Genomic DNA, 20,198 nt, shown 5'->3' on the forward strand with positions numbered 1-20,198 from the left:
TGGGCTTCAACCATTCATGAGGCACTCCAATCCTGAGGTTTTCCTGGCTCAGTCATGTGATTCCATCGGCGACTTCTCTGAAGACCTGGAAAACCTTAAAACATGAAAGTAAAATCATGACTCTTATACAGATATACAGAAATGAACACATGCTAAAGATTTTATTTAATTCAAGAGGAAATCGGCAGATATTACAACTGGTTCAAAAGAGAATCTGAGGACTGGACATGGTGGCTCATGCCTGTAATCCCGACACTTTGAGAGGCTGAGGTGGGTGGATCACTTGAGGTGAGGAGTTTGAGACCAGCCTGGCCAACATGGTGAAACCCCCGTCTATACCAAAAATTCAAAAATTAGTCGGGCGTGGTGGTGTGTACCTGAAATCCCAGTTACTTGGGAAGCTGAGGCAGGAGACTTGCTTGAACCAGTGAGCCAGGATCTCCCCACTGAACTCCAGCATGCACAACGGAGTGAGACCCTGTCTCAAAATTAAAAAAAAAAAAAAAAGAGAGAGAGAGAGCGAATCTGAGAAACAGACATATTTGCAGATCAGGAATATTGAAATGATTATGTAAATGGAGAAATGCAGTCAAAACTGGATTTTCTCTAGTGGGGATTGTCGGAAGTCAACCAACTTCCACTAGACAGAACATAACTTGCATCAATTACCTACAGTTTTCAAAGAGGTGTAAAGTACCTCAAAGATAATCAACAGGGTTGGAATCAAGTAACATGGCTTTCTAATGTGCTTCGTTTTCCATTACAACGCAAATTTCTTCTTCTGCTTGCCTCATCCTCTTCAGGAAGTAGAGTTCTGGGTAATTTTTTTCTTCTTTCAATTCTGTACATATTCTCTGAGTTTTCTAGCTATCACAAATTCAAAGTGATTTGGAAAAGCTGGAATTCCTTTTTTCCTTGTTGGGGCGAGGATGGTATTCTGTCCCAGGCTAATCTTCTATTATTTCATCCATGGGCTCTATTTACTAATGTTTTCGTTAAATGTGTCATTGTAATCATAAGCTAGTATGATGCACCCTCTTGTTCCACTTGTCATGGTTGCACATGGACATTGATTTTAAGCCTTGAGCTCTCGGGTAAGGCAGGACTGCCCCGGGCACAGTCTACAAGATGCTACTTGAAGCAGAGACTTTCTAGACGTTCCCTTAAAGATAGTCAAGACATCCCCATGAAGACGTTCCCTTAAACTAAGGAGAAATTTGAGTCTGGGATACCGGGTTGCCAGTTCTCTTAGCATAGAGCCTTTCAACCGCTAGACCAGATAGAGACATTTAAGACGGTTCCTAAATTTGGGGAGCGCATAGGCTCATGGGAAATAGAGTCACTGTATTTATCCTGGGACCTGCGGTGGGTCCCCGGAGGCGGACTTCCGATGCATTCCTGCGCGTGTGCACCCCGCTCTGTGTGCGTGTTCGCGCATGCGTGTCGCCGCCGCACTGTCCTCGCTTCCTGTGCGTCCCCAGGTCACCGCTCGCCCTAGTTCCCAGGCTTTGGCCTCCGGTGGGCGAGAATCGCGGAGTCTGCGAGGCTGGGCGCGGAAGACCCGGGCCGGCACCCAAGCGGGCGCGGGGCTGTGCGGGCCAGGGTTCGCGCGGGCCAGGCGGAGGCTCAAGCGTTGATCCCCGAGCACGACCCCCGGAGCCGACGGCGCTGGGGCCCGAGGGGCCGGCCGGGCGGTGTCGGCGGCGGAAGCGAAGGGGCGGCGGGACCCGGACCCGATCCGTGTGCGTCCTCGACGGCCCGGCCCCGGCTCCGCAGGACGGTGAGCCCCAGGGAGCCGGATCTGGGCTCCAGGAGGGACGCCCCGCCTGGATTTGTCCCGTAGGCCCGGCACGGGCCCCTCGGGAGCAGAACGGCCTTGCTGAGGTGGAGAGGAGGGGACCTCGCGAGCAGACGCGCGCCCGCGACAGCAGTCCCGCCCCGGCCTCTCGGGAGCCGTGGGGCAGAGGCTGCGGAGCCCCAGGAGGGTAGGTCGTGGGTTCGCGGGCCAGGGGCGAGAAGGGCCTGGGTGAAGTCACCGCGTGGCGGGGACCTTAGAGTGAGGGGCAGCGGAGGGTCTCGATCGCTTGCAGGAGAGACATGTGTTTGGGTTTGAGGGTTTGAGGGCAGGGTCCGGCGACGACGAGGCTTACAGGGACTGGGCGGGGGGGTGTTACCAGCCTCAGCTGCGGACGTTGTCTCCACTCCCCCCTCACCCCAACAGCTCTTCCTCCTCTCCCTGCTCCAGATTGCGACCGTATCTAAACGTCCGTGAGCACCTGTGTTCTCTCATTTAAGTGCTGATTCCCCCTTAAGTCTGCTCTTATGGAATCATACATTGTAGCACAGGAATAGTCTGCAGGGATTCTCTTGCTGCCTCATTTACTAGGGGAAGAGACTGGGCCGTAGCAGGTGGGTGACTTGTCCGAGGTTTTGTGTGTGGAGCTGCTCATAGTAGAACTCAGGAGTTTTATCTCCCAGGCCAGTGTTCTGTCCCCTGTATCCTAGTTAAGTGAGAGTAAGTTCAATAAAAGATCCTTTTGAGCAGCCCACTGAAGTTCCTGCAAATAAAGACCTAATCATGCCGAATGTATTCCTTTATTTAGGGCATCCTGTGGATTTTCTGATCTTTATTTAAAAGACTAATAGATGAGTATTACAGAATTCCTTTTTTGTTGTTTGTTTTTGAGACGAGTTTCGCTCTGTTGCCCAGGTTGGAGTGCAGCGGCGCGATCCTAGCTCACTGCCATTTCCGCTCCCAGGTTTAAGCGATTCTCCTGCCTCAGCTTCCCGAGTAGCTGGAATTACAGGCACCCGCCACCATGCCCGGCTAATGTTTGTATTTTTACTAGAGATGAGGTTTCACCATGTTGGCCGGGCTGGTTACCAGTATTCCTTTTTAAATCTTACATTTAATGATGGCAGATTATTTCAGTAGGATCCAGTATTCATTCACCATGACAATCTCATCCACTCAGTCACAACGTAGCCATGTGAGAGTTACAAATGTGCAGATGGGTCCTCCTCCTGATCATTTTCCAGTCCCTTCTGAAGGCTTAAAGGGACAGTCTCCCATAGGATGCCCTTCATGGAACTTTCTATATAGGTTTTAGGCGGGAGATGACTGCCTTGGCAGGCGAGACCTCTCGTAACTTCATGTTTTGGGTTTTCCTTCCCCAGACCTGCCTCCGCTTTCACAGTCCTCCAGATTTTTCCAAGAGCAGCAGAAAATGAATAAATCCCTGGTGAGTGTTTCTGTTCGTGTATTTATTCTCTACTCTGATTTACAATACACCTTAGGAGGAGATTAAGGGTTCAAATTTTAAAATGAGAAAGTAGAAATAGATATAAGATTTGGTCAGACAAAACAGTGTAGCCATCAGCACCAGGCCTTTTTATCATATTCATATGCGCAGATAGCGTGATCCTTAAAGAGTTCTTGAAGCCAGAGTACTAGCCTCTCATGTTCTCGCCATTTATCACAAAAAATGATAAATACCATCCATTCCTTGACTTACATTGACCGTAAGCAAAATCACTTTTGTTTTTGCATGAATTTTAAAGATTCCTTTGAGATCATTATCAGCAGCCTTCCTAAATAATAACTCTTGAACCACTGCAATTCTTGCCTCTTTTTTTTTTTTTTTGAGACTGAGTCTTGGGCTCTGTCGCCAGGCTGGAGTGCAGTGGCGCTGTCAGCTCAATGCACCCTCCACCTCCCAGGTTCAAGTGATTCTCCTGCCTCAACCTCTCCAGTAACTGGGATTACAGGCACCTGCCACCACACCCGGCCTTTTTTTTTTTTTTTTTTTTTTTTTTTTAAAGTAGAGACGGGGTTTTGCCATGTTGGCCAGGCTGCTCTCGAATTCCTGAGCTCAGGTGATCCACCCGCTTTGGCCTCCCAAAGTGCTGGGCATGAGCCACTGTGCCCAGCCCGTAATATTTCTAGTAACTAAAACAGTGTTGTCTCAAAGGTAGATTTTTTTCTTTTTTTTTTTTGAGACAGAGTCTCGCTCTGTCGCCCAGGCTAGAGTGCAGTGGCACGATCTTGGCTCACTGCAAGTTCTGCCTCCTGGGTTCACGCCATTCTCCTGCCTCAGCCTCCCCAGTAGCTGGGACTACAGGCGCCCGCCACCACGCCCAGCTAATTTTTTGTATTTTTAGTAGAGACAGGGTTTCACCGTGTTAGCCAGGATGGTCTCGATCTCCTGACCTCGTGATCCGCCTGCCTCGGCCTCCCAAAGTGCTGGGATTACAGGTGTGAGTCACCGCGCCTGGCCAAAGGTAGATTCTTTTTACTGTTCTATCCTTTGCAGAAATGGCCTTCTCACCCTTAAATTAGTCTCCCTAAATAGTTCTTTCTTTCTTTTTTTTTTTTTTTTTTTTTAAAGATGGAGTCTCACTCCGTTGCCCAGGCTGGAGTGCAGGGGCACTATCAGCTCACTGCAACCGCTGCCTCCCGGGTTCAGGCAGTTCTCCTGCCTTAGCCTCCCAAGTAGCTGCGATTACAGGCACCTGCCACCACTCCCAGCTAATTTTTCTATTTTTTTTTTTTTTTTTTTTTACTAGAGACGGGGTTTCAGAAGTACTTGGGCCAGGCTGGTCTCGAACTCCTGACCTCAAGTGCCAAGTGATTTGCCCACCTTGGCCTCCCAAAGTGCTGGGATTACAGGTGTGAGTCACCATGCCTAGCCATCTCCCTAAATATTTATTTCCCTTAGTTTATCTGGGTTGCACAGTAGAAAGGACCATAATAAATCTCTGGCATAGATGCCCATTTTATCCCATAGCCTGTGGTCTTGGTCCTGTCCCTATCACTCCCCTAACCTTGTTAGAGTAAATGTTGCCAGTAGTCTAGCACACGCTCTTAGTGCACATTTGTGTCTTTGCCTTGGCCCACTCTGCAGTTTGCTCTGTCAGTTTCAGTGCCATTTCTCTTCTTGCCTGCTTCTTGAAATTGATGATTTCTTTGGTCTTCTTCATGTGTTAGTGTCCACTCTTGGCTCATGACTCTGTACCTATCTGATGTCACCCTCCTGTGCTTCTGACCACCAGCTCTGTGTTGGTTTTCCCACATAGAACTGGCCAGCCACCTGCTCAGCATTTCTTTGGAGTGGGTCCAAAGGACCCCTCAGGGTCATAGATGCAGCAGGTTCAGAATCATTATTTGGAGCCCCCCACCTATGCCTTCTCTTGTTCCTATTGGTTCATTGTTCCATCGTCCAGCCTGTAGCCCTATCGAGAAAGATGGGATTCTTTCTAAACTTGTCCATTTTCTGACCTCGTGATTGTTTCGGTTTGTTAATGTCACATCTAGATGGTTTTTTTTTTTTTTTTTTTGAGACGGAGTCTCGCTCTGTCACCCAGGCTGGAGTGCAGTGGCACGATCTTGGCTCACTGCAAACTCCACCTCCCGGGTTCATGCCATTCTCCTGCCTCAGCCTTCCGAGTAGCTGGGACTACAGGTGCCCGCCACCTCGCCCGACTAATTTTTGTTTTTGTATTTTTAGTAGAGACGGGGTTTCACCTTGTTAGCCAGGATGGTCTCGATCTCCTGACCTCGTGATCCGCCCACCTCGGCCTCCCAGAGTGCTGGGATTACAGGTGTGAGCCACCGCGCCCAGCAGAATCTAGATGGTTTTTATCCTGTCTCGTATCCCCTCTCCGCTGTCGTTAAAATAGCTTATTTTTTGGTTTCTCTACTGTCGTAGAGATTTTTTTTCTATGCCGCTACTTTCCTCCACGAGCCCAGGCATATTGCATTTCCCATATCGAGTATTTCTGCTAAAGTTTTCACCATATCATGCTTCTCCCATGGGAAAAGCACTTGCGAGGCTCCCAGAGTGGCTACTACGAAAATGAGGTTGCCTCAAGCTGGGATGAGGAAGACTGTGGGTAAAGCAGGCTTGAGAAAAGGCCAGAATTAGGTTTCAGATGTTTAAAATTTGGGCTGTGTTGGTATGCAGTGAGTGGCAGCATCAGGAAGGCAGGTGTGTGTGTGCGCGCACATGTGTGTAGTTTGGGAGCTGTGTTAGTATGCCATGAGTGGCAGCATCAAGGCGGCAGGTGTGTGTATGTATGTGGAGTCTGGGAGACGAATCTGGTTGTGTGTGTTTGTGGAGTTTGGGAGATGAATCTGGTGCTCTCCCATGTGCAGTCTGATAGAGAAGTGGGGACTGGGAAGGTGCTACTGGTCAGGCTAGAGGGAGAACCAGGAGTGTGCAGTTTCTAAAGCCAAGGGAATGAGAAGCTTCAGGGACAGGTGATCAACTGTGTCAAATGCTGTTAAGAGTCCAGCCCAAGAAAGACTGAGAAATAGCGCTGGTGATTCTGTCAAGAATGAAAAATAGTTGTTGCCCTTGGAGTGGGAATGGACTGCGGGGCCTCGAGTCAGCTAGAGGGGACAGAGGTGCAAACAGCTGGAGGCGTCCCAGGAGGTGGTTAGAGAAGAGGGTAGACATAGCATCCCTGTTTGCTTCTTTTCTCAGGGAAATAGCTCATCAGCCAACAGTGAGGGGTGAGGGCCGGGTTTTGGGCCGGGTGTGCAGCTCCTTCCCGACCATTGCACACATGCTCAGCCAGCCGCGAGGACCATCCTTTCCTTCTGTTTGAAATCCCATCTCATTTCCTGCCATGTAAACATAACATCCTACTCTTTTGGGAGCTTGTGTCATGATACTGGTGCTTCTCAGCTGAAAGCGATTAGAGCAGCGGCCAGTCTACCACGCAGACACCTGCTGTTCTGGGGCTTCAGGAGTCCCAGAGGAAGCGCGCCCTCCTTGCTTGGCTCTGTGACCTTCTCCTCAGCTAGCATTTTGTCTTTTTTTTCTTAGACACCAACAACATCATTTCTCTTGGGGTTTGGGATATGATTTTAAGAGGCACTTGTTTCTCTCAAGGTGCTTATGTTCTCCTTGGAGGAGGTAATTCGTGGATATAATTATGGGAGATGGTGGGAGTCGTTCTGGTCAATGCCTGGGAAACTCTGAAGTGATGATGAAGTAGAAGTCTGATTTAAAATGCATCCTCAGCCGGGCATAGTGGCTCACACCTGTAATGCCAACACTTCGGGAGGCTGAGGCAGGAGGATCACTTGAGCCCAGGAATATGAGGCTGCAGTGAGCTATGATTGTACCACTGCACCCCAGCCTGGGCAACAGATCAAGATCCTATCTCGAATGAATGAATGAACAAATGAATGCACCATCAAAGTATTGTGATTCAGTCATTCAAGGAAGGGATTTGCCAGCCCTGGAATAATTTGGGTTAGTGGCAGAGGCTTGTAAAGACACTCAGGAGACCAGCATTAGCGGCCTGAGTAGGAGTCCTGGAGGGCTGGTGCGATTTTTGCTTCCTTAGAATTTGAACTTCCTGTTAAGGGACTGAGGGATGGGAATGCAGATAAATACCCAGATGGACCCAGGAGCCCCCAATGCTGGACTGAGTTGTGGTTTTGTCCTACAGAGAATTCCAAGCCTTCTAATTGGGAAAGCGTGTCATCTGTTGAAAGGATGAAATTAATAGAGACTGACAATGTGAAAAACAAGAAAGGCAGTGGGGGGTTGAGGGGATTGAGTCAAGGATACTCAAGGGTGTCTAGCTGAAATGCCAGAAAGAGGAGGACTCTCCTAGCTAAGGGGATTCTAAAAAGAATTAAATATTAGGAAGATCGCTTAGAATCTCTTAATGGAAAGACTCAAAAACAAATACATTATATACAATCTATAGGACAGAAGTGTGACTGAAATGGTTTGCTTATTTCTAAGTATGTTTTTGGTCAAGATTGTGTCCCTGGCATATTTTTATTGTAAGAGGGATTCTGGTTTACAATAGAGATTAAAAAAAAAAGAAAATAAAAAAATAAAATAGAGATTTTATATGTTCACAGTTATTGTAGTCATAGATACATGTGGTCTCGTTACTCCTCTACTTTCATTTGTTTGCTTTGCTTTTGTGACTTCTCCTGAGCTGATGACTTTCATCCCATTTTTCCTCTTATGAGTCCTTCTGGAAAGTCCTTTGCCCGTTTTCAACCATTGCACAGTGACCATCCTGACAGATACCAGGTGGACACACTAAGCAGGGGTCTACCACTTGCATAAAGGAAACCAGGCTTATTTCCTAAGAAATAAACAAGTTGCTATTGCTCAGCAAGGCAGGGCAATGCCATACGTGAACTTCCAGACTCCCCTGATCCTCATCATGGCAGGCAACGTCTGAACAAAGTGTGCACAGAGTTTCTGGAAGCTCAGCTATTGCTCTCCAGGAGGTTCTCATCACCTGCTGGGACAGTCTTCCACCTGGATTCATCTGGCTGGGGTGGGACCCACTTCTTCCCCCAGTGTGTGTCCCATCAGCAGCTGGATGCTCTCAGCCCTGATCCTTCCCAGGCCAGCCAGGCCTGTCTGTGGATACCGCTGTATCTAGAGCTGGGAGAGAATGGCATGGCGTCTCAGGGAGTCAGTAAACCCCATCTTGCACTCACGGATCATTCCACATATAAAACCTAAGATGTTCAGTCAACATCAGGAGTTTGTCATCATCTTACATAGCTCTGAACATGACATAGCCTTTCCTTCCACATCTTCTATACCATTCCTGCTACCATATTTTCTTGAAATCATCTCAGCCTCTTTATTCTTAACACACAGATACTGTTTTACGATTCTTTCTTGCCAGTTACATAAATAACCACATAACCTTCAGTTGTTTAAAATTCTGTGTTTTATGGTTAATTTTCTGTCCTAATTTGGAAAGTGGTCAGAGGCACCGTAGAAAGTCGACAATAACAGTAGATTTCATTGATAAGTATGTGTTTTATCCAAAAAACTATGCTAAGTGCTTTTTGTGGACTAGTCCATTTCATACTGGTATTATGTATAGGTAGCATTATTCTCTTTATTTTAGAGGGGTGATATTAAAGGAAACAGTTCTGATGGCTAGTGTGAGTACTTGTGAATGGGACACTTTATTCAGAAGATACACATTTCTAGATGCGGTTTTGACAGTTTCCAGGTCAGCTGTCTGTTCCTCCTCAGGAATATTCCTTTCTCCTAGAACGTGTACCATGGGAAGAAAGGAAATTTGGGGTTCCCAGCTGGGAATTAGGAAAACATGGTGAACCAAGCTATTACTGATAATTCATGTAGCAGGCTGCATTCTGAACTGCTGTAGGCTTGGTAACTCGGCAGTAAAATACAAAACTAGAATGTGTGTTGCCCAGCCTGTTGGTTATTTTGGTAATTGTGGCAAATACTGTGGGTTGGTTTCAGTAGTAGCCATAGGAGGAGCAGGTTTGAACAGGAACAGCAATTGAATTTTAGGGATGTTGAGTTTGCCATCTCGGACGTATGTTTCTGGAATTTAGGAGAGAGGCTTGGGCTGATGATGTAAATTTGGAAATTGTTGGTGTATAGATGGTAATTAAATTAGCCAGGAAGCAGGTGGGCTCACCATGAAAGCAGCAATTATAGACAGCAAAGAGAAAAAGACTCAACACAGCCGTAGGGCCCACAGCATTCAGGATGACTTGCAGTAGAGGAGGAGCCAGCAAAGGGCTGAGAAGGAGTGACCAGGGAGGTAAGAGGAGAACCAACATTATTAATGTTCTGGAAGCAAATTGAAGAATATGCAAAGGAACAGGGTACATCCTGGGGTTCTGTGAGTGTCCCCAGGCCTGTGCTCCTCAGGGGTGAGATTCGTGCCTGCTGGTGTTAAGAGTCCCCAGCAGCCAGGATTGTTGCTGGCTCACCATGCAATCCCAGTTGTTTTTTTTTTTTTTTTTTTTTATGTATACCGAATGAACCTCAGAACAGTGTATTTCTGATATGTTTGTTTTCCTTCGACAGTCGGTAACATAAAATAAAGGTATACAATGTTCATGGTTAATTCTGCCAGTGAGCATGGTAAGATCTTGTCCCTATGTGCCTCTTTCACGTCACCCAATTCCAATCACGGTGCCATTTCAGGGGCCAGTGTCATTCAAGGATGTGGCTGTGGACTTCACCCAGGAGGAGTGGCAGCAGCTGGACCCTGAGCAGAAGATAACTTACAGGGATGTGATGCTGGAGAACTACAGCAATCTAGTTTCCGTGGGTGAGGATAGCTTGCTTTCTCAGTTGCTAAAATACATGGGATTTCTCACAAATTTAATGACTTTAACTTAAAATTTGATGGGACGAATGTGAGTAATCTGTTTTGGGCACCAGGCAGGGCATTTTGGTCTTGATTTTCCCCGTGAAAAGTTCTGATTTTGATAAAGCACAAATGGCCTTTTCCCCGTGTGACAGAGACCCTGAAGCCAACCGGCTGGGCTCAAGTTCTCTTTCATTTCTCATTAACAGGGTATCACATTATCAAACCGGATGTTATCAGCAAGTTGGAGCAAGGAGAAGAGCCATGGATAGTAGAAGGAGAATTCCTACTTCAGAGCTATCCAGGTGTGTTAGTGGAGGCAGTGAGGAGATCGGTAACTTGGGAGTGTGTTTCCCAGGGATTTTTTAATGGTCCCAAACCTTCAGAAGTGACTAGAGATAGTTGCTTATATGCTCTATGAATCTAAATCTCACTCCCAAAGCCTTCTTCCTTCCCTGTAAGAACTTACATTGATGGAGCTTTTCTGTGCTTGCCACTCCCCGGAATACAATTCTAGTCACATCCGTTGTTCTCTTAAACTTTGGGTCTTTGCTTGCTCTTCTAGCATTTTCAGAAGCCATCATCATGGATTATATTTTAGGTGTTAATAAGTCTGACATTTAAAAAAACTTATGTGATTCTTGTGTTCTTTGTAACTTCTGGGTTTTTTTATCTTTACCGTGCAGTGCCCGAGACTTGTTTCTGGACCCTGTTCTACTTTGTACTTTTCTTTCTTTGAGGTTAGACTCCAAAGTCCCCATCCTGTGCCTAAGCCAGTGGAGTCTGCCACTTGACATGTGCACCTGTACTTCATTGGACAGTGCTGCTCATTCCTGAGACCCAGCCCTCCTGAAATTTGGTGACTGCAGTACCTGGGTCTCCCTCTTTAACCAAGTGCTCGTTTTCATCTTGTTTCTTATTTTCTGTTCTGTTCCCAATGCCTTGAATGATACCCTGTCATGGCAGGTGCTTAGTAAGTATTATATACATAAATGAAGTCTGGTTTATGCTTCCACCACCTCTAGAAATGTCTTTAAAGGGTCTGTTTCTAACTACTGTGATTTCCTCGCATTATGAGTTTCTCAAAGGGTGCCTCCAGTGCCAAGTTGTTAGGGTTTGTTTTTTATTTTATGTTGCTCGCACCCGGGATGACGTCTCTACCACCCAAGTCTGGGCTTTTCTGTGATAGCAGTTACAGAGCTGCTCTTGTTCTCATCAGTCCTGGAAACTGATCATGACCTATTCCGAATTATAATTACTAATCACCTTTCCACTTCCCTTTATTTACTAAACTATACTAATCTCTTCTTTTTCTATAGTGGTCCCTGTGAAACCACTGAAATTCTCATCAGATATTACTAATCTCTCTGGATTACTGGATTTTGTCCAGTGTGAAATGTCTTCAGTTGTCCTCTGTATATCCTCAGTTTCCTTTGAGTTAATGTAAACAAGGACTAGATTCTCTCATGCCTGGATTACTATGAGTCCTAGTTGGATGTGCAGTATGTCTTCATCTAAAGTTTCTAGTTGCTATCACCGCTGGCCTCACAAGATAAGCCTATAGCTGGTGATATCACTGCTAGCCTCCCAAGATAAGCCTATAGCTGGTTACATTTTATTTCCTAAAGGGAATTTAATTTCTTGTCCTTTAAGGATCTCAACAATATTGGCCCTGTATTGCCTGGAAAAAGTAATTTTCTGTTGTTCCCCAAAACTCTCACTAAACTCCATTTGGTCCACACTCCTAATGTCTTCTCTTCATGAGACTATTGTCCCTACAGCTTTACATTTCCTTAGGGTGTGCTTTCTTTCCCCAGATAACACATTCTTTAAGTCTGATCTCAAATCTTCAACCCCTCCCTGAAGTTTTTCCTTCCTGACTTTTATCATGACTTCTGTATCTCCCTTCCCCCACCTTCAGTTTCACCCAGGGGTGATATGATAAAGAAGTGAGTCTGATTAAGTAATCTGTTATTTGATAGTGTCTATGTTTTGCTTGAGCTGTTTTGCTCTTGGATCATAGTCCTGCAAGGAAAAGGGCATGTTATCCCTTGATGTAATGTGTAACATTGAGAGACATTTATTTCTTTCTTTGATTATCTGAGAAGCCAGACAGGTGAAAGAACTTTCTTGTCCATCCATTCAGAAATAATTTGCAGGCAGTTATTTCTGAATATGCATGCCTGGGCCAAATGTAGTGGCTCACACCTATAATCCCAAACCTGGGAGGCTGAGGTGGGAGGATCGCTTGCGACCAGCCTGGGTAACATAGTGAAACCCTGTCTCTACCAAAAAAAAAAAAAAAAGAAAAAAGAAATAATACATGCCTGGGTCACATCCCCATATATTTTGCAAGTAATGGAAAAACACCTATATGATTCAGATTAAGAATAGCTCATCTGATTTTTATTCAGAGGTTCAAAGGAAATAGGACCATCCTTCCTAGGTGAAAGGTTGTGGTTAAGAGAACAAGGGCTGGGTGCGGTGGCTCATGCCTGTAATCCCAGCACTTTGGGAGGCCGAGGGGGGCGGATCATGAAGTCAAGATCATGAAGTCAAGATCATGAGACCACCCTGGCCAATATGGTGACACCCTGTCTCTACTAAAAATACAAAAATTAGCCAGGCCTGGTGGCACATGCCTGTAATCCCAGCTACTTGGGAGGCTGAGGCAGAAGAATCGCTTGAACCCGGGAGGCGGAGGTTGCAGTGAGCTGAGATCGTACCACTGCCTCCAGCCTGGGTGACAGAGCAAGACTCCGTCTCAAAAAATAAATAAATAGGCCGGGCGCGGTGGCTCAAGCCTGTAATCCCAGCACTTTGGGAGGCCGAGACGGGCGGATCACGAGGTCAGGAGATGGAGACCATCCTGGCTAACACGGTGAAACCCCGTCTCTACTAAAAAATACAAAAAACTAGCCGGGCGAGGTGGCTGGCGCCTGTAGTCCCAGCTACTCGGGAGGCTGAGGCAGGAGAATAGCGTAAACCCGGGAGGCGGAGCTTGCAGTGAGCTGAGATCCAGCCACTGCACTCCAGTCTGGGCGACAGAGCGAGACTCCGTCTCAAAAAAAATAATAATAATAAATAAATAAATAAATAAATAAATAAATAAATAAATAAAAAGAGAACAGGGCTGCATGAAGTAATTAAAACTCAGCATTTTACATGGAGTGCTGATGTCCCAATGCAAGGCTGTCACTTTGTACTAAAATGATTCTGTAGACAGTATTCTCAACTTCAAGGGGAAATGGAATTAATTGAGGTGAGAAAGGATTTGAGAAGTGTTTTTTTTTAAGCATGGAAATCCCCTACAAAGGTAGGTTTTGAGAAGATGAAGGCAGGAAGTCAAGCAAACTGAGTGAAACAATAAGGGTGGAGACTGGAGGTGAAATGCGCTGGGCATTGATCAGACACACAGTGATCTTAGCATAAGGCAAGGATGCCTTAGATCGTGACCTGTCTCTGCCAACTTGATGTAACATGAGAAGGTATAAAGTGAAGACCCACTTCCTCCAAAACACCTCTCTACTTGGATGTATCTTAGGACCCTCCTTGTGCAACAAATAGCTTGCTTTTCCTGCAACAGAATATTTTTGGTAGATGACTGTCATCCTAGCTTGGAATCATATAGTGATCCCAGGTGGCAAAAAGTATTGTTTCTCAGATTTTTTTCTTGTTGGGTCTCTTGATATTTTGGCAGTGGGTTCAGAGAAAGCACAGGTTATAGAGGATACGGTTGATACCGTTTCACTGAATGTGCATGATAGCAAGTACGGTAGTCAGGTTCATCCAGACACTTCTAAGATAAGTAAAAATAAAATTGCTATTTTAGGAGCATGGTAAGGGATCTGATTTGTTTTGGCTTGTTTTGTTTTGTTTTGTTTTTTGAGAACAGATTCTCACTCTGTTGCCCAGGCTGGGGTGTAGTGGCGCCATCTCGGCTCACTGCAACCTCCGCCTCCTGGGTTCAAGCGATTCTCCTGCCTCAGCCTTCTGAGTAGTTGGGACTACAGGCGCCCACCACCACGCCTGGCTAATTTTTGTATTTTTAGTAGAGACAGGGTTTCACGATCATGGCCAGGCTGGTCTCGAACTCCTATAACCTCAAGTGATCCGCCTGTCTTGGCCTCCCAAAGTGCTGGGATTACAGGCATGAGCTACCATGCCTGGCCAGGGATCTGATTCGTAAGGTTTGTACACTAAATGCTACTCAGGAGTGGGAAAGCACTCACATTGAGAATTAAGTGATGGTAGTATGTCAGGGTGGGACTGGCTTAAGGAAATGGTCAGGAGATTGAAAGATGGGAAGAATAATTGCTAAGCTTATCAAGCATGTGTTTTGTGCCAGATGCTGCTCTGAGCACTTCATTAACTGCTGCAATCTTACAACCACCTTCTGAGGTAGGTGCCATTATTTCCATTTGGCAGGTGAAGGATACTGACTACAGGGAATTGCTAAGTAGCTTGCTCTAGGCCACCTCACCAGAGTTCATGATATTAAATATACTGTTCAAATAGGAACAAGTAGAATGTCATGGTCAGAATGAGTTTAGCATTCAATCATAGCATCATTAGAATAGTAAAGTTTCCAGTTGATCTCATTGCTATCCTCACAAGAGAAGTCTATAGCACTGCGGACTCTTTTATATTTCCTGTAGGATATATATATATTCCTGAGATTCTTCATCCAAGTGAAACAGAATTACAGGGCGAATGCCCTGGTTATAGGGCTCTTCCGTTAAACATGAGGAGATTTAGTTTATTCTACTACGTGGAATGAGGAAAGAAGCCAAAATAGTTTGGAAGGATGTAGTCTAGTGAAAATGCTACCACAAAAATCTTAGTATACAGTGCTAACGCCTTCAGTTGTAATCTCTCTCAACTTGGTATCAAGTGATATGGTATAAAGTACAGCTTTCCCGCCCCCTAAAGAAATCCCTGATTGAATACATCTTTTGACCCTCCTTGTCCAATAGCACTCCTCATCGCTCTGTCGGTATCTACCCCGTCAGCCATTCATCCAGCATTCTTCGCCTACCAATCATTGTTCTGTGCTATATTTTATCTTCTATACCCAGTTTTGAACAAAATATAAAGTAGATCAAAAGCGCATGTGTTTTTGTCAGTTTACTTCCCTCTTTCTGCATTCCTAGAGGGGTGTGTGTGTGTGTGTGTGTGTGTGTGTAATTTTAAGCAAAAAAATAAAGGAGAAAAGTACACTTGGAATTATTTTCATCTGTTCATGAAGCTAGCATCTACTCACAATGAGATGCTTGTGCACAAATCATATGAGTCTCATTCCATATCTCATATATAGGAAGATGTACAAAAGTTGGTTAATTTTGTCTCTCTTTAGATGAAGTCTGGCAAGCTGATGACCTAATAGAGAGAATCCAGGAAGGCGAAAATAAACCTTCAAGACAAACTGTGTTCACTGAGACCCTAATTGAAGAGAGAGGTAATGTTCCTGGTAAAACTTTTGATGTAGAAACGAATGCTGTTCCTTCAGGAAAAACAGCCTATAGAAATAGCCTCTGTGACTCCTGTGAAAAGTGTTTAGCGTCTGTTTCAGAATATATTAGTAGCGATGGAAGCTATGCAAGAATGAAAGCTGATGAATGTAGTGGATGTGGGAAATCGCTCCTCCATATTAAGCTTGAGAAAACTCATCCAGGAGATAAAGCTTATGAATTTAATCAAAATAGGAAACCTTATACTCTAAACGAAGAAAGTCTTTATCAGAAAATTCATATTTTGGAGAAGCCTTTTGAATATATTGAATGCCAGAAAGCCTTCCAAAAGGACACTGTTTTTGTTAATCACATGGAAGAAAAGCCCTATAAGTGGAATGGATCTGAAATAGCCTTTCTTCAGATGTCGGACCTCACTGTACATCAGGCATCTCATATGGAAATGAAGCCCTATGAATGCAGTGAATGTGGGAAATCCTTCTGTAAAAAGTCAAAATTTATTATACATCAGAGGACTCACACAGGAGAGAAACCTTACGAATGTAATCAGTGTGGGAAATCCTTCTGCCAGAAGGGAACCCTTACTGTGCATCAGAGAACACACACAGGGGAGAAGCCCTATGAATGTAATGAATGCGGGAAAAACTTTTACCAGAAGTTACACCTCATTCAGCATCAGAGAACTCACTCAGGAGAGAAGCCCTATGAATGTAGTTACTGTGGAAAATCCTTTTGCCAGAAGACACACCTCACACAACATCAGAGAACACATTCAGGAGAGAGACCTTATGTTTGTCATGACTGTGGGAAAACCTTCTCACAGAAGTCAGCACTTAATGACCATCAGAAAATTCACACAGGTGTGAAACTCTACAAGTGTAGTGAATGTGGGAAATGCTTCTGCCGCAAGTCTACTCTCACGACCCACCTGAGGACCCACACAGGAGAGAAACCCTATGAATGTAATGAGTGTGGAAAATTCTTCTCTCGGTTGTCATATCTCACTGTACATTATAGAACTCATTCAGGAGAGAAACCCTATGAATGTAATGAATGTGGAAAAACCTTCTACCTGAATTCAGCCCTCATGAGACATCAGAGAGTGCACACAGGAGAGAAACCTTACGAATGTAACGAATGTGGAAAGTTATTCTCCCAGTTGTCATACCTCACTATACATCATAGAACTCATTCAGGAGTCAAACCCTATGAATGTAGTGAATGTGGGAAAACCTTCTACCAGAACTCAGCCCTTTGTAGACATCGGAGAATACACAAAGGAGAGAAGCCCTATGAATGTTATATATGTGGAAAATTCTTCTCTCAGATGTCATACCTCACTATACATCATAGAATTCATTCAGGAGAGAAGCCCTATGAATGTAGTGAATGTGGGAAAACCTTCTGCCAGAATTCAGCCCTTAATCGACATCAGAGAACACACACAGGAGAGAAAGCCTATGAATGTTATGAATGTGGGAAGTGCTTCTCTCAGATGTCCTATCTCACTATACATCATCGAATTCATTCAGGAGAGAAACCCTTTGAATGTAATGAGTGTGGAAAAGCCTTCTCTCGGATGTCATACCTCACTGTACACTACAGAACTCATTCAGGAGAGAAACCCTATGAGTGTACTGAATGTGGGAAAAAATTCTACCACAAATCAGCATTCAACAGCCATCAGAGAATTCACAGGAGAGGGAATATGAACGTAATAGATGTGGGAAGGCTTCTCTGAAGTCAGACCTCACTTTATAACAGAGAACCCTTTCAAAATAGTGAATCAGAAACTCCTGCCTGAAGTCAAACACTTTGTACATCAGAGAGCTCACACAGGTTACTGTGGACATCCCCTTGTGTGTTGGACTCATAATCTGAAGACTCACAGAATGGAAACCATGATTGTAACAAGACCACATGGTATAACAATACTAGACTACAGACAAGTGAAAATTTATAAATATTAAGAATGTATATACACGTCGCCATGGATTGGAACTGTTTCGCATATCAGGGAATTCATAGCCAAGGGGAAATCTATCAATATAAGGAATGTGGAAGACAGAAACCTTTGGAAACTGTTAATACTAAAAGATGCATTTCTGATACAACAGCAAATTTGAAAAGAAAAAAAAAAGAAGATTCCTGCTGTGAATAAACATACTCCTTGTGTAAATAGAAGCTGTAACGTCATCAGGATAGCTAGTTATGTCAGTAACCTTAAATTCATGTAAGCAGTTCCCAAAGAACATAGGATTTATGTTTGGGGTAGAGGGTTGGTTGTTTTTATCACATTACCTTACAGGAATTGTATGTTCACTTTGAATCATGTTTGAAAAAAAAAACTGTATCCTTATTAATTTTGTAATTCATATGGTCAGAGTATTCTAAACAACACTAGGTTAATATCATTTCATAGGTATAAAGTATACTTTTTCTTGCACTCTTCTCTAGTATGTAATGCATTTGATCATTCTTAATGAATAATATCAGCCCTAAAGGACCAATGCTTTTATCATGTTTTCAACAGTACCTGAGTCAGCCAGAGAGATAAATATCCATGTATAAAAATAGATAGAAAACTTTGTTTAGGTAATTTAAAATTGTTAATGCACAGTTCTCCAGGAGTGAGAAAATCAATCATTGCACTCTATACCGTTTTAAGACATACGTAAAATATTCCCATTTGTATCTATTGTTTCTTTCCTACTTTTTTTTATTTGGACACTTACATAACAGTGCACAGCACGATGCTGTGTAACATAGGAATTAACTGTGTTTTCATTTGATATCATAGTGCTTTTAAACCTTGTGCTCTACTCCTTCCTGTTACTGAATGAAATAAGAACACATTCTAATAAGGGTTTGTGGCAGGCATTGCCGAGTGACTTTCTTAGTCACTCCCTTCTCACTCCACTGGCTGAGTCTGGTTATCCATTTATCCTCAAAAGGACGTAAGATAAATCCTGATTAGTTTTCACCAATGACACTCCCCTTCTCGTTGCCAGCAGTTGGTTTACAGTGGTCACAGGGCCCAATTCTAGACATAAAACAAACGATATACCTGACAGACCATTTCCAGAAAAGGTTTTCTCAAACGCCCAAGAATTCAAGCAAAGGGAAGTGGAATATTTTGGTGAACAGTAACTTGTCTGGATGTGGTGCCTGGTAACCGTCTTTCAACAATGGATTATAGTTTCATCATGGCCTGAGCGGAAAGACCGAAAGACCCTGAGACCTGGATGATGTCTTTGAGCCACTAAACCAACCAGCCTTGTAGCCACTCCTCCTTTGGACTGTTTCTTTTGTGAGAGACTAAACTTATTTTTAAGCCAGTTGATTTAGGATGCTCTGTTACTAATAACTGAAGACATTCTAATTGGTACAGACTTAAACCTTTATAGGAGTTACACAGTTCAGAAGTGGACTTTCGGTAAGTCATTTATTTTAAGCTGTTGATATAGAGATTTATTTTCTGTAAATTTTGACGTAAATAGTTTGAGCATTAGAAATCAAGTTGAAACAATTAAATGTATGCTTCCTTGAACTGTCATATCGTTGACTTGCAAAATTCACCTTTGGAACGTGACACAATGTTAGGCATACCTCCTTTTTTCTAATACATGGGATAAATTTTGTTTGAGAGAATTTAATTTATGTGATTCATCTATCACTGCTACAGTGTTAGCTGACAACATATAGTATGAGGTAAGGATCTAATTTTGTTTTCTCTCACATGATGACTTGATAGCTGATCATCTGATTTATTTACTGCTTTACCACTGAGCTGAAATGCCATGTTTTTCATTTATTAAAAACACACATGGCTCCTGTTTTTGTTACCCAGCACTTTTTGTCCATATTCTTCAAGATGATTGTGAGTATGGTACATAACAGGAATTACATCTGGTAAGTTGTATAGTTTTATGTAGGAACTCTATATTCATAGCATATTTGTAGAAATGATACCTACAGAGGTTTCCCACACTGGCGTGTCGTTACACCTTAATTGTACAATATGCATTTTCAGTAAAACATTTGAAAACTTTAAATGGCTTGGCATTTTCTTCTCCTATGGATTGCCTGCACATTAAAGGTTCTGGTACATATATAAGTGGTCCTGAACTGCCTCTTCAGTAACATAGTCAGTGTTCATAGTAACATGTTTATAGTTCAAAAGATGCCAATGTTTTCATAAATTAAGAGGGATTTTTGGCCCATCTTAAAATGAAGCCCACCAGGAAATACATTCTTAAAATTATGTTGCCTTTTTCTTCCTATCACAGAGATAACTACATCAAAAATAAATTGCTTTTCCCTTCATTGACTATAAAGTGTATGTTTCCTGCCAAATTGATGCACTAGCACGGGCTGCTGGCTTGTGATACCACAAGCCTGGAGGTACTGTGGAAATAAGGGCAGTGTTTGAGTCCAGAGAACTAAGGACGTGAATGGGGCCCTTCTGTGGGAAAGGTCATGGCAGACAGAACAAATCTTAAAGAGCAGTTGAATTGTTATCTTTTCCCCTATACATTCACGGTCCTCTGTAGTATGCCCAGCAAATTATAGCCCACCACAGTGCCTTCATAAGCT

General features: G+C 43.9%; 1 protein-coding gene across 3 annotated transcripts; it reads left to right on the top strand.

Moving 5' to 3' along the window:
• The first annotated feature begins 1,451 nt into the window (after nt 1-1,451).
• Nucleotides 1,452-19,657, top strand: ZNF12 (zinc finger protein 12). 3 transcript variants are annotated; one of them, XM_005549073.4, is made up of 5 exons: nt 1,452-1,985; nt 3,178-3,242; nt 9,966-10,092; nt 10,341-10,436; nt 15,488-19,657. In XM_005549073.4, the coding sequence occupies exons 2-5, from the start codon at nt 3,228-3,230 to the stop codon at nt 17,341-17,343; spliced, it is 2,094 nt and encodes a 697-aa protein (XP_005549130.3). In that variant the 5' UTR covers nt 1,452-1,985; nt 3,178-3,227; the 3' UTR covers nt 17,344-19,657. The 3 variants fall into 3 exon arrangements, with proteins under 3 accessions (XP_005549130.3, XP_045243821.2, XP_073890500.1); XM_045387886.2 differs by lacking the exon at nt 3,178-3,242; XM_074034399.1 differs by lacking the exons at nt 9,966-10,092; nt 10,341-10,436.
• The last annotated feature ends 541 nt before the right edge of the window (nt 19,658-20,198 follow it).

The sequence above is a fragment of the Macaca fascicularis genome, chromosome 3, assembly GCF_037993035.2.
Source record: "Macaca fascicularis isolate 582-1 chromosome 3, T2T-MFA8v1.1".
Lineage (NCBI taxonomy): Eukaryota > Metazoa > Chordata > Mammalia > Primates > Cercopithecidae > Macaca > Macaca fascicularis.

Coding starts and splice junctions, on each gene's coding strand:
- ZNF12 (XM_005549073.4), top strand. Junction 10,093..10,340: donor CAGCAATCTAGTTTCCGTGG/GTGAGGATAGCT, acceptor TCTCATTAACAG/GGTATCACATTATCAAACCG. Junction 10,437..15,487: donor CCTACTTCAGAGCTATCCAG/GTGTGTTAGTGG, acceptor GTCTCTCTTTAG/ATGAAGTCTGGCAAGCTGAT.